Source organism: Dryas octopetala, chromosome 7 (genome assembly GCF_963921425.1).
Source record: "Dryas octopetala chromosome 7, drDryOcto1.1, whole genome shotgun sequence".
NCBI lineage: Eukaryota > Viridiplantae > Streptophyta > Magnoliopsida > Rosales > Rosaceae > Dryas > Dryas octopetala.
Genome location: NC_141372.1, coordinates 6,331,132 through 6,344,886, shown reverse-complemented (window position 1 = coordinate 6,344,886; position 13,755 = coordinate 6,331,132). Strand labels below are relative to the sequence as shown.

Here is a 13,755-nt window from a genome sequence, read left to right as displayed (position 1 = left end):
TCTTGAAATAAAAAACAACATATTAGGGCTTAAAGGAAAATTTTAGGCTAATCCCATTAATTAATATAAACAAATGAGAGTATTCATGCACAAAACATGTCGACATTCTATAAATAAATCAACTCGATTCACTTTTAAGTTTTTGAATAGATTTATGTTGAAAATCTTGATTATCATTATAAACATTCGAGTAATTGTTTGCTTCAATAGGTATTGAGTATCACAGGATGTTTTAGAGATTCTTAAAAAATATATATATATACATATATACACACGCAGTCTCATTTCATAGATCCTATATATACATAGTCTCATTTCATATATATATATATATATATATATATATATATATGAAAGGCTTTATTGTAGAATTCTGCAAATAAAATGATTTGTAGGATATCTCATGGGGTTTACTCCCATATAGTTTTTCAATAATCTGAACTATCTATTTTTCAGACCTCTGTTCATAAATTATTCTTACAAAAAATTAACTAAATTAAAAATTATTTGCTTATCTAATTTTGATCAAACAAATAGACGGTTTTATTGAAAATTTTTTGTTCATCTAATTGTTTGATCAAAGTTAAATAGACAAATGATTTCTGATTTAACTAATTTTTTGTAAGAATGATCTATGAATAGAAATCTAAAAAATAACGATTCGAATTGTTGAAAATATATGAGAGTGTGCCCCATGAGATATCCTACAAATAATTTTACATGTAGGATCCTACAATGGAGCCTTCCTTTGTGTGTGTATATATATATATATATGTATTAGTATGTATAGAATTGTTTGCTTCTAATAATCTAATTTAAAATCATGTGGTCATGGAGGCGACTATTGGTGAAAACCGAAGCGATCAATGCTCAGCCATGAGCTACTTGTATTGTTTAATTAAAATAGCTTATCAAACAGAAAAGTCAAGGCAAGAAAGTACTTGGCTAGTTGGGTTAACTCGAATAATCTTCTTAATTTATTAATGATGATTGCTTTTAAGTACAATAATCTCGTTATGGTTGAATAATTGTAGGTAATTACATAATAATTAAAAAAAACCCTAATTAATAACAATGAAAGAGAAAGAAGAATTTTAAAGTATATAAAAATGAAAGAGATAGAAGGTTAAAGAATAAAAAAAATTATAGGGTATAACCGATATATCGTCAAATGATATAACTAATTTAACGTGTAAAGGTATTATTGGACGATATGTTTATATTAGTAGAATATAGTATTAATAACATCCACTCATATTATAACATATAAACTGATTATACTACGTGTTAATATATCGGTTATATATAATAATTTCTTAAACAATAAAGTCTTAGCAGGCTAAAATAAAAAAAAAACTTAATTCACAGTCCAACCGACCCAAAATTATGCAATCAAACTTGTCAATTTTGGAATAATAAAAGGGAGATGGCAGAATCAAACTTGACAAATGGATAAAAGTTCAGACTAAGTATTGATTAACGTCCTAAATGTGAGGTGTAAAATCTTTAGAACAGAACACAACTCCCAACTTAGCAAAAAGCAACTATGTTAATTAGGGAATAGGTATGATCAAGTTTAGAAAAGCATCAGGTCATAGTTATATAAAATAAGGGAGCTTGCTATTAGCATACCAATCATAGTACCTAACCTCTTACTTAAGCATAAAATAAGATTTCAATCAATGTATTCTTGAAATAAAAAACAACATATTAGAGTTTAAAGGGAAATTTTAGGCTAATCCCAATAATTAATATAAACAAATTAGTGTCAAGCATTCGGTAATTTCTATCAAGCGCTTGGCAACTGTAGATACAATTGTATCTGCAACCTAAAAGCTGCATATGCAGCATGCATCTATAATAAAAAACATGCATATGTAATCTAAAACCTGCAGATGGAGTATGCATCTACATCTATCGAGCCCTCGTCAGGAATTCTGAGCGCTCATCAATGTTTTTTACACTAACGGATGCACATATGTGCAAAGAATGTCCTTTAACTTATTTTTTTTAGGTGTATTTATGGTTAGAAGCTTTCATTTTTGGTCCTTAGCAGTAATTTACCTTAAAAAATATGTATGCACATCTGCCTCCTTCCATACATAAACACACTTCTCTAACTAAGGACTTGATGAGATAATAAAAATCATAAATACATGCTATGAGGCAAATGTTTAATAATATAGCAAATTACAAATAATCAATAAAACATTTGAAAATTTTATACTAGTCAAATACAATTTGGGTTCCCATAATGGTCACCTACAAATATTTGTTAGAGATAATTAGGTTTGGCTCATTTAGAAAAATAATTTTTAGATGGAGACCGAGGGTGTTTTAAAATTTATAAAAAAATCATTTTAATTCATAATAAAGTCTTTTAATTTATAAGAAAATCATTTTAATTTATAATAAAGTCATTTCCTAATTTGAAGGGTATTTCCCCACCTAGGGTGTAGAGTGGGTTTTGTAGAGTCTCCACTCAAAATTCCGGAGTTAAAACCTAACATAAAGCTGTAAAAAAAAAAAAAAAAAAAAAACTTGGTTAAAAACCCTAAATCACTACCGGTGTTAATCTAAAAAAGACTCATAAAATAAACTGGACTCTAAGTCTCCCTATTTGTTACTTACATAATAGTCAATGGGCCCAGCCCAATTTGGGCGGCCCTATATTATTCCTTATGTTAATTACTATCCTGCACTTCAAAAATAGTTTGATTCAAACTTAAAAAAGGAGTCACCAAGTTTAAAAATAGTAACTGTGTGACAGTTACCTATAAAAAACGGTAACTTTGTAATAGTTATCGATTAAAATGCGGTAACAGTGTGATAGTTATCAATTAAAAAAGGATAATCGTGTGACAGTTACTAATTAAAAAACAGTAACTGTCGCTCAGTGACCAATTAAAAAAGGTACTTATCACATAATTATCAATTAAAAATGGTATGTCACATAATTACTAATTAAAAAACAGTAACTGTGTGATAATTACCAATAAAAAAAGTATGTAGTTGTTATTAACTTATATATAATTTTTTAAAATTGGACATTGTTGATGTCAACAATATGTCAGCACAGTGATAGGAGCTGTAAATTACTTTTTGTTTTTTGTTCAGTTGTTAATTCACATAATTTCTCTTAATTTGATTTTGGTCAATAGTGACTATCATGGTATTTTGAAAAAATTAATTGACTAATTTGTAATATTGAAAAATATCTATTAATCTTTTTGTAATTGGCCCTTAATTATATTAAACTCTTATTAATTTTAGAAAAATGCTGGGATATTTTTCTGTAAACAGTGGTCTTGGACATGATATAGAGCATGTTACAGTGTTTTTATAATGTTTAAAAGCCCTTTCAAATAGTTTGGTGATATAGTCAACTAGCCGTACATGGCATTTTTTGTCCTTTAAGAGCAATTTACCTTAAAGAAAAACCGCTTTTTGAATGTTTGACTATTTGCTAGTACAACAAGGAGTAAGGACATAATTTATCCACCTTTCCCTTTTCTCTAATGTTCTTTTTGTTTTAAAACTTATCTCTTTTGTTTCATTTTCTTGGGAAAAAAATGGGGTGTTTTGTTTAAAATTAATTGAGGTTGCTCCTAATTAAGTAACATATCAAATAAATAATAGATTTATTTTTAATTTATTTTTAATGTTTCTTATATGATAATTACTCTTGCTTTGTTGCTTGCACGATAACCAATATTGTGTCTACAGGCCAAAAGAAAACCAATACAGAGTCATTGAATGGTTCACTTGAGGCATAGAAAGAATTTGATGTCATTTTCTTGGTTAACATCTTTTTTTAAAAGGAGGTAAAAAGAAATACAAGTTGGCCAGCCTAAATTGTTGGTCACCAAGAAGAATGGGTCAAGTAAATCGATAACATGGCGGGTTAATTTCGTCATCAATTCAAACGGTGGTATTGATAGACTTGATAATTTTGGATAATGTAGAACATGCTATCAATTTTTAGGGAGTTAGTTAAGACATTAAACTTTTAGGAGATGAAATGATACAAAATTATAATTTCAAAAAGTAAATGTGCGAATAATCTATGTGCTTTCTTACATAAGCACTGTCAAACAGGCTAATAATCTATCAAGGTCTAAATGGGCCCAAAAGTCCTCCAATACGTCCCCATATATCTAGTCCAAGCGTGACCTTCTTCATTGCCGTGGGCTGGACTCATTTTGCAAACCCAAAAAGTAACGAAAGAAAACAAAACGGGAGGTCGTTTTCGTAAATCAACACCTTTGTCTGATCACTGAGCTACTGACACTGAGTCACTGATCACTGAAGGCAAGAGCTCCACTGAAAGTTCGAAGACCTCGTATCACTCTCCCATGGCTTCCCATTCAAATTGCAGACTCTAGAGGTAAATTTCCATTTTGAATTTTACTATTTACTATTTTTCCTTAGCTTCGCTTACGTTTATTACTTTTATCCTCTAATGGTTTTTTTTTTTTTTTTTGCATTTTTGCATTCTTCTCAGCTGCTATTTGGTTTTCCTCTTTCTAGGGTTCTGCAATTTTTTTTAATTCCCTTTTAGGATTTAGTAAATTCTTAGACATTAATTTACTTGCAGAATAAAAGTTCCGGAATTTACATTTTGAGCTAGTTGGACAAGCATGAAGGGGCATGAACACAAGGTAAATTTTGTTTTTTGCTTGTACCTCAGCAATCTATCAAGTCCTTATTGTGTTTTCGTCTTAAAATGTTAAGAACGTAGTTGGTAATCTCAAATAGCTCTGAAATTTTATGGCTTTGCTTTTTGGTGGTTTACGTTGAGTTAGAGGTTTGAAGGATCTAATGGGTTGGTGTTATGTAATGGTAAACCTTATGTAATTATGTAAAGCAAAAAGGTAACATGAGATTGGGTTTCTCCTCTTTTGTGCCTGCCCCACCACTTGCATTGGTGAGACTCAAACTAGCACAGACTAATTATTAGAAAATCTTTCAATTTTTCTGCTACGAAAATTAGAAGGGTTATGATTTGATTTCCATTTTATTACACAGATGCCTAGAATGGAGGACATTCTTAACCTTCCAGTACAAGATCCTCCATGTGCAGAGTTTTCTGCCGCTCATATCGAATGGGTAAAAGTAGAAGGTGGTCGCCAAGGTGGTGATGATATTGCCCTGATCCCATTTGCTAGAGTGGATGATTTTGTAAAAGGAGAATCTTTAAATGCAGAATGCCCTGCTAGCTTCCGCGTTGAGTCAAGAAGGAAGAGACCTGAGGGGAGCATCAGCAAGCCAAGGGTTGATGGTTATCTTGAATATACACTGTACGTTGTCTCTGTACTTCAGAATTTTGTAGGTGTTTCTTCTTTCTTCTTTTCTTTTGTGTGCATGTGTGTATGCTGGGGTTCTTTGCATTCCGGTGGTGGTGTTGAATAGCACTTTTTGACCTTTTTCTTCTTTTTTCTTTTTTCTTTTTTAATAAAAGAATAATCCTTTAGTCGACACTTGCAAAATTAGAAATTCATTTCGCATTTAAGCTCATTAATCATAACTTAAAGATAAATATTGAGGGAATACTTAACTATTAAAATACACTTGAAAATTTAGGCAACTGTAATATGTTCCCAGATACACTTAAATTAAATGCATTTGAATGATCTTCAACTTAAATATAAGTAACATATTTTTACATGTGGTTCCTGTAAAAAAATATGGTGATTCATCAGATACTGGTGTTCTTATGGTCCTGAAGATTACAGAGAAAGCGAATCTGGTGTAGTGGATGGTTCTAGTCTGAAGCCTGCATCAGGAAAGGGGAGCAGGCCTGGGAGGCGTCACATGATGAGAGGCTGTCTCTGCCACTTTACTGTTAAACGCTTATATACCCGGCCACTCCTTGCTCTCATCATCTATAACCAGAGAAAGCATGTAGATAAATCCGGAGCCCCATGTCATGGTATACTTGATCAGGATGCTCTGGGAACAAGAGCTATGTATGCTCCAAGAATTTCGGAGGAGCAACGCCAGAAAGTGATGTCTATGCTTTATGCAGGAATACCTTTGGACAATATAATTCAGCATCACATGGAGGTGGTCCAAGGGCATGGTGGACCCCAGAACCGTGATGATTTTCTAAGTCGTAATGACGTTCGTAACATGGAAAGGGTGATTCGTAATTCTTCTCATGAGTTACATGCAGATGATGAATGCAGCATAAAGATGTGGGTTCAACGCCATCCTAAACATGTTTTCTACTTTCAAGATAGCTCTGGTTCAGAACCATTTGTTTTGGGGATTCAGACAGATTGGCAGCTGCAACAGATGCTCCAATATGGACATAATGGTTACATAGCTTCCCATTCAACATTTGGCTTAAAGAAACTTAAGGTATCGTGATTGTTTTTTCTAGTTACTTGCAAGTGATACTTCATGCTTTTCATGTTGTTTGTTGTCCATGTTAGAAACACCACCAGCAGCGTCATACTGTCAGGCCAGGATCATGGTTTTAGAATAATTGCCAGAAGATATCATTATCTAAGATGTTGAAATGATTTAAAATAAATAAATAAAAAACAAACCTTTTGGTGTTATGAGGTTGGCACCTTGGAACCCAAAAAAAGGGGGAATAATTTCTAGAATAATACTGAAGATACTTTAGGAGTTGAGAGGAAAGAATGTATGTAATCTAACTATGTAAGTCAGAAGCGTGCACTATAATGGAATCAGAAACTGTTAATTTATTCATGATCCCACTGCAATAATTAAGAAGTGACATATAATGGTCCCATCTCATCAAGGGTTCAGAAAAATTTATCCGTATGGTGAGGTGGTGGCATATGCATTTCGGAGATTCTTTCCTAATTCATGCCTTAACAAAGTGGTGCAACTAGATGGGTTTGGACTTCAGATCATCTGGTACAACCATACATCTTTCAGTGGAAGTATTTTTGGCCAGAAGTTGGTAAAGAAAGGAGTTTGCCATTTTTGATTTATAAACAGCTAGCCTGCTACTTCATGCATATAGATAATGACATTGTACCTGATTTTTAGCTGTACTTTTAGATGACTGGATGTCATATCCTTATTGTGATTTTTGGCCACTCTTAACAGTATCCCTTGTGTACATTACTTGTTTTCGACCCATCCCAGAATGCAATACCAGTTGCTTGGGTCATTACCTCCTCTTTGGCCAGTCAAGATATCCATAAATGGATTGGGCTACTGGCTGAAAGGATCCGAACCAAGGACCCGAGATGGAGGCTCAATGCCTTTTTAGTGGATGATCCTTCCTTTGAGATTTCTATAATAAGGTAATATTATTAGTGTGGCTATGCAGTTTTCTCATAGAGTTTTGGTTTTAAATTGAACTGAATGTACTATGTGGTTCTTTCTTTATTTGCAGAGAGGCTTTCCAGTGCCGGGTATTATTATGCATCTGGCATGTTCGGCGTGGTTGGATAAGAAGCCTTTTAAAGACATGCAGCAACTTTGATGTGCAGCAAGAGATGTCTAAGCACTTAGGCTGGCTTCTATATTGCACAAGAAGCGGGCCATTTGCTATGGATGCAGTTGATGAGTTTATGCAAGTATTTGTTGATCAGTGTGCCTTTATGGATTATTTTAAGAGGCGATGGTTACCAAATATAGGTATTTTCCCATTTATGCTTGGCCTTTTAATGCATCATAGAAAATGTATTTGCTTCCCAGGGCAGAATACATGTTTTCTGTCAAAGGACCAATGCCTTATCTTCATGAGACTGTTGATTTTTGTATTTCAACTCTGTTTGATATCATTTTTAGTGCCTTACATTTTATATAGCTGGTCCCAAGCCTATTGACAGGAGGGCTATGGTAGCCTGGTGGGTAGATCATGTGAACTATGTAGTCTTAACTTACGACCATGATCCCAAAACATGATATATTGATATTCTTAGTATTCAAACACCAACGCAACAAAATATAATTGATGTGATAGATATAATGATGGCTGCTGTAACCATTACAATGGTCATTTCAGACATTGCAAGCTATTAATATGTTTCAAATATTGATATTAGCACATGGCTTTGTCATGCAGAGTTGTGGGTCAATGGTATAAGGTCTCTTCCTGTGGCTAGTCCAGAGCTGAATGCAGCAATTGAGTCCTATCATTTAAGGTTGAAATTCAAACTTTTCAATGAACAATTTGCTAACTCCTGGTCCAGAGTTGACTGGTTAATCCACACACTTACAACTGAATTTCAATCTTCATACTGGTTAGACCAATATAGCACAGAGACTGGGTATTTTGAAAACCTGAGAGACAAGTCTTTCTCAACCAATGCTTGGTATCAGGCTTTGCATATCCTAGATGTTGATGTCATACTGGATGAGCAAAATCTCCAGTATGCAAAAGTCATCTCACAAGCAGACAGAAGCCTGGCATACACTATTTGGAACCCTGGTTCAGAATTCTCTTTGTGTGATTGCTCTTGGTCAAGGCTGGGAAATCTCTGTGAGCATGTCATCAAGGTGGCAATCTCATGTAAAAATCGACAGATTGCAAGACCATTATTGGCTGCTCAAGTTTATCGGCAAGCCTTGCTCACCCTTCTTCAAAATCCCCCCGATGATCCTCTAGTTCTTGATCATGCCATTTTACATGCAACCCGCATGCAACAGGACATCAAAGGCTTGGAAGAATTATCTAATAATGGGTTGCTTCAGCCTTTGGTGTCAGATATTAATTCTCATGTAGCAGACAATATACTTTTTCCTCATTTCCATTGATTAGGCCAACCAAAAAAAGAAGCTTATATGCCCAGGTTTTCAGTGAGGCTGTGAAGTTATGGTCTTTGATCTGCTCATAGTTAAGACTTGATGTACGGTTAAGACTTCACCTCTACGAGCTTAATTTGAAATGCGTTGGCATTCATCTATCTTTCTCTCTGTCTAGCACACACTATGGAGGTATGTTTATGTTTTTATTGCTTTCAAGCTTCTGATTACTTCTAACAATTTTCTTCGTTGTCATTTTCTTTTTGAGAATAAGGACTAGGAAAAGATCAAAATTTTTAATCAAATTCAGCTTTTCAAGTATTGAGCCTATTTCAACTGAGTTTGGTAGATCGATTTTTTTATATTTTATTTTAGATTATGCATTGTATCTTTCCTTTATCAATTGTAACGAAGATTCTTGACTTTATGCCTGCAGCAAAGATGGAATACAGGTTCTATGCTCACTTATTTCTCAAATAATCAAGCAGAACACCATAGAAGGTAATATTGAGGCCTAACTTTTTCTAAATTGTGCACCATCCAGTAATCCAGAACCCACCTATGGCCACAAAAGGAATTTCTTCTCTGCCCTCCTCTGAGAGGCTCTTTAAATTAGACTTTTTAAGAAATCTTTAAATGAAGTTAGTTCCTAAAACATCAAATGCTTAATGTTTGGACTGCCAGACCTTTATTTAGCCACGAGTTTTGAACTCTGTGCAGGTTGCAGAAAGCATTTGAGGTGTAAAGGGGTGATTTGTAAATTTGACTCATTTGACGACCCTGTGGAAGGTAAGAAAAACTTTCCCGGTAGAATATCAGTAACTAGAAAATCCTTGTTCTGTTTTTTTGTTAGGTGTTCCGTTGATTATCTCTCACAGCAAGCAGATAAGACAAATTGGTATAAAGAGAACCGCTTTAAAGACGAGGTTAGAAATTGGGTTAATATCATGTAGCTACTGGGATTGATGTGAATTGCTTGAGGCCTAAATTGGCCAACTCGACAGAATACCATAATTGCGCATTATATCCAATGTACTTGGGAGTGTGCTTTTATTACTCTTATGGCATCAGTGTAGCATTCAGCTCTCTAAATAAGCAACCGGAATGGAATTGCCAATTGAAAAACAAAAGCAACTCTAATATAACAAAAGGGAAATGCTTTAGGACCTATTAACTTTTTTCCAAATTTTTTCCTCACCTTTGAGGTACTCTTGATATTGTGGGATCTATGTAAGAAAGTTGAGAAAATAAGATTGGGTTCTATAGCATCTTCATGTAACAGAAATTCAAGAATCTAGAAATCTCTGTAATTACATTCCGAGCAGCCTATTACTCTCTATATCTGCCAACTTATTAACTACTCAAAAAAAAAAAAAAATAATCCATAACAACTGACACAAATATAGAAAAATAAAAAGAAATGATAAAAAACCGTCCCTATGCATCGTCTCCGCATTCCCATTCTGTTCACCTTCACCATATGACAAAATAATTAATCCCTTGTTCCCTGTGCCTCTTGTTGCAGTTGTAGATATGAAGAATTCATGGCAATTATTTTAAATGTGGAAATGCTTTTCCAAGTCATGGAAATGAACTCAGTGAAGTACATCAGTTTCTAAGCTGTCTAGAAGGTTGAAAAGAAATCAAAGGAATCACTAGTAATAAAAGGGTGGTGGTGGTGGTGAAGCGTAGGGGACACCAACAATTGGTGGCAACGGGCCATCATATGCTGGGGTAGGTGGTGGAGGTGAAGGTGGAGGTGGAGAATATTCCACACATGGTGGTGGAGATGGAGGTGGAGGAGTTTCTTCACAAGGAGGTAAAGGGGATGGTGGAGGTGGTGATGGATAAGAGTAAGTGGGTGGTGGTGGGGGAGAATTTGGTGGATGTGGTGGTGGGGGAGAGTTTTGTGGAGGTGGTGGTGGTGGTGAATTGTAGAGAGGACTTGGTGGAGGGGGTGGTGGAGAATTTGGAGGCGGTGGTGGAGGGTGAATGCAGGGCTGTGGGGGTGGTGGTGGTGGAGGGCGAATGCAAGGCCGAGGGGGTGTTGGTGGTGGTGGTGAAGGTGGTGGAGGCGAAGCCGGTGGAGGAGGAGAATGCAGTGGTGGTGGCGGTGATGGTGGTGGTGGTGAAGGAAGTGGTGAAGGTGGTGGAGGAGATGGTGGCGGTGGTGATGGTGGTGGCAACCGCGGTGGGGATGGTGGTGGTGAAGGAAGTGGTGAAGGTGGAGGAGGAGAAGGTGGCGGTAGTGATGGTGGTGGTGGAGGAGATGGCGGTGGTGGTGATGGCAACCGCGGTGGGGATGGCGGCAGTGGTGGTGGTGGTGGTGGTGGTGAAGGAAGTGGTGAAGGTGGAGGAGGAGAAGGTGGCGGTGGTGATGGCAACAGTGGTGGTCTAGGTGGTGGCAATGAAGGAACAGAAGGATGACATCCATGAGAACTACAATTGACAGGCCTGTGCAAAAACAATTTACATTGCAACATGGATCTCTGCTTTGGTCTACCCCTCAAACAATTCCTGCTGTCATCAAACTCCTCAAATCTCAAACACATTGGTGGCTCACTCGTGAAAAAGTTGTACTCAAAGCTAAAATTCCTCAGATTCGGAAGCCCACAAACACTCTCTGGTATGCTCCCTCTGAGCATGTTATGACCCACATTCAGCTCCTCCAAGCTCACCATCTCACCCACTTCCTCTGGCAACTCACCCACAATTCTATTAGAGCTCACATCAAACAGTGTCACATTCTTGAGCATCCCTATTTCCTTAGGCAAACAAGAGTGTAACCCATTATTTCTGAGCACCACTTGGTTTAAAGTCTTCGACATGTTGCCAATGCTGGCTGGTAAACATCCCTGGAAGTTGTTGTTTGCAAGAACAAGGACTGAGACCGGGGAGTTTCCGATGTTGTCTGGCAATTCGAAGGCGAATCTGTTGTGGTTGATGAAGATTGCGTCGAGATCTTTATCAAACAGTTGCTTGGGGACTCGACCTTCGAATTCGTTGAATCGAAGGTCGAGGTATTTAAGAGATGGAAGTTTAAGAACAACATTGGGGAATGTCCCAGCAAAGCGGTTGTTGCTTAGATCAAGCTCAAACAGAAGCCTCAAGTTGTAGAAACTCTTTGGGACGGTGCCACAAAAGCGATTGGAGTTTATGTGAAACAATGCAATATCTGAGAGAAGTCCAAGCTCTTCCGGGAGGTACCCAGCAATGTCCCCGTGGTTTAAATCAATGCCGGCGACAGTTTCGACCGAGGGGTCATCGAGAGCCTCGGAGCAGAAGACTCCAGTGTAGTTGCACACATGGGATCCAACCCAGTTGGATGTTTGGTGCAGAGGGTCTGAGATGATGGCTTTTTTCCATGCTTGGAGGGCAATGTAGGCGTTTCTGATTCTTGGGTTGGGAAAGACAAGGGAGGGTGAGATATCCACAAGCTCACCTCTTGACCCATCTTGGTCAGTGTAAAACAAGAGCTGCCTTTGCTTGGTGTGTGAAGATTGTGAGTCTCTCAAGCCTGCATTGTGGGAAGTAGGGGGTTCTTGGGCAGTGCCAAGGCAAAAAAAGAGTATGGCAAAGGTGGAGGGTAGAAGAATGTGAATGTGGATGTGAATGTGAATTTTTCTCTTCATCACATACAAAAGAACATCTATGGAGTTTCTTTGCTTTGTTCAAGATGTTAAGATCACATACAAAAGAACAGCTATGGGGGGTTTTCTTTGCTTTGCTCAAGATGTTAAGGAAGAGAGAGGTGCAGTGCTGGGAGTGAATATTTTGGAGCTGGAAATATTCATGACACAGTGCCACTGATATTGTAAAACAATGATAATGAGTCACCAATGTTTTTTTTTTTTTCAAATTTTAATTATCAAATAATGGAGTAATAATATACAGAGCCTTATGTGTTAGAAATAAATGAGGTTGTTATGTCAACGAGTAACAGTTATGGGATGCTGAGATTGCTGGAACTGATGAATGCAAGATTATTGCATCTGTGTATAACTGAAACAGAAATACCTCTTTTTTGGGGCAGTTCCCGCTTCCAACTCTCTCTCATCATAGGACTTGATCAAGTTTTTGACATCTATGGGCTAATTTGTAAAATCACATACTACATTATAAACTCATCGTTTTTTCTTTTTAAGGAATAAACTCATCCTTATTGGCCAAAAAAAAGAAACTCATCCTTATAATAATAAAAAAGTGTTAAAAGTATTCAACATGTGATGGGGGTGAGAATAGTTTTGCAAGTCAGTCCTCCACTCATGTTTTGGCCAAGTCTTTTTGTACAATTGTGAGAGATTAACATAATGCATCTTTCTTCTATAGTCCGTATGCCACTATAAGAATTCAATTATTTGGGTTGCATTTTAGCATTAGTAATTATATAGCTCCATGCCATTTGGTCGTGATCCAAGTCTCACTTTTACACAAAATTTCAGCATCATCTATACCATAAGAATTTAATATTGAGTCGTTATCTAACTTCGTTAATCATACAGCTCCATTCCACTTGTTCGTATCCCATTACTCATGGCCAATAGCATTACTTTAGTAATTGTATAGTTCCACTCCACTTGTTGATAACCCAAAGCTCATAGTTATGCAAAATTTGATCGTTAGTGTGCACCATAAGAGTTCGACCATTGGGTTGTTATCTAGCTTCAGTAATTGTATAGTTTCACTCCACTCTTGTTTGTCATACACTTGCAGTTAGCACAAAGTTTGTCGTATAATACAACACTACTCTAATATAAACATTATTCACGAATATGATGAATTAACACTTTTCTTTTTTTTGGTACATCAATAAACACGTTTTCTATGTACTCAATATGAGTTTTGAGTAGTCTCAAGGTTAGCCCAATAAAGGGTAGGGGTGCAACTCAACCCAAGCTTAATTCATGCTTTATGTTTTGTGTTCGGATTTAAGGGGTTGCAAATAAGTGAATCTAACACAATCCAATCTTAATTTGGGTTTTGCTTCAGTTGCTCAATTTCCTTGTATTGGGCTCAACCCAC

At 36.3% G+C, this 13,755-nt stretch overlaps 1 protein-coding gene and 1 pseudogene across 4 annotated transcripts; one reads left to right on the top strand and one right to left on the bottom strand.

The window, feature by feature from the left end:
- The first annotated feature begins 4,296 nt into the window (after positions 1-4,296).
- LOC147279031 (uncharacterized) lies at positions 4,297-10,395 on the top strand. Of its 4 annotated transcripts, none has more exons than XM_086251796.1 (10): positions 4,297-4,387; positions 4,598-4,661; positions 5,029-5,300; positions 5,703-6,363; positions 7,087-7,286; positions 7,379-7,623; positions 8,054-8,925; positions 9,170-9,234; positions 9,454-9,659; positions 10,259-10,395. In XM_086251796.1, the coding sequence occupies exons 2-7, from the start codon at positions 4,641-4,643 to the stop codon at positions 8,743-8,745; spliced, it is 2,091 nt and encodes a 696-aa protein (XP_086107922.1). In that variant the 5' UTR covers positions 4,297-4,387; positions 4,598-4,640; the 3' UTR covers positions 8,746-8,925; positions 9,170-9,234; positions 9,454-9,659; positions 10,259-10,395. The 4 variants fall into 4 exon arrangements, with proteins under 4 accessions (XP_086107922.1, XP_086107924.1, XP_086107923.1 ...); XM_086251798.1 differs by having other exon boundaries at positions 9,454-9,522; positions 10,259-10,384; XM_086251797.1 differs by having other exon boundaries at positions 4,339-4,387; positions 4,505-4,661.
- LOC147279030 (leucine-rich repeat extensin-like protein 4 pseudogene) lies at positions 10,389-12,686 on the bottom strand (annotated as a pseudogene).
- Positions 12,687-13,755: the final 1,069 nt, after the last annotated feature.

Bases quoted from the DNA above. Each gene is read 5' to 3' on its own strand.
- LOC147279031 (XM_086251796.1), top strand. From the start codon at position 4,641: ATGAAGGGGCATGAACACAAG. The intron at 5,301-5,702 runs GTACGTTGTCTC...GTGATTCATCAG, and splicing joins GGTTATCTTGAATATACACT to ATACTGGTGTTCTTATGGTC. The intron at 7,287-7,378 runs GTAATATTATTA...CTTTATTTGCAG, and splicing joins TTTGAGATTTCTATAATAAG to AGAGGCTTTCCAGTGCCGGG.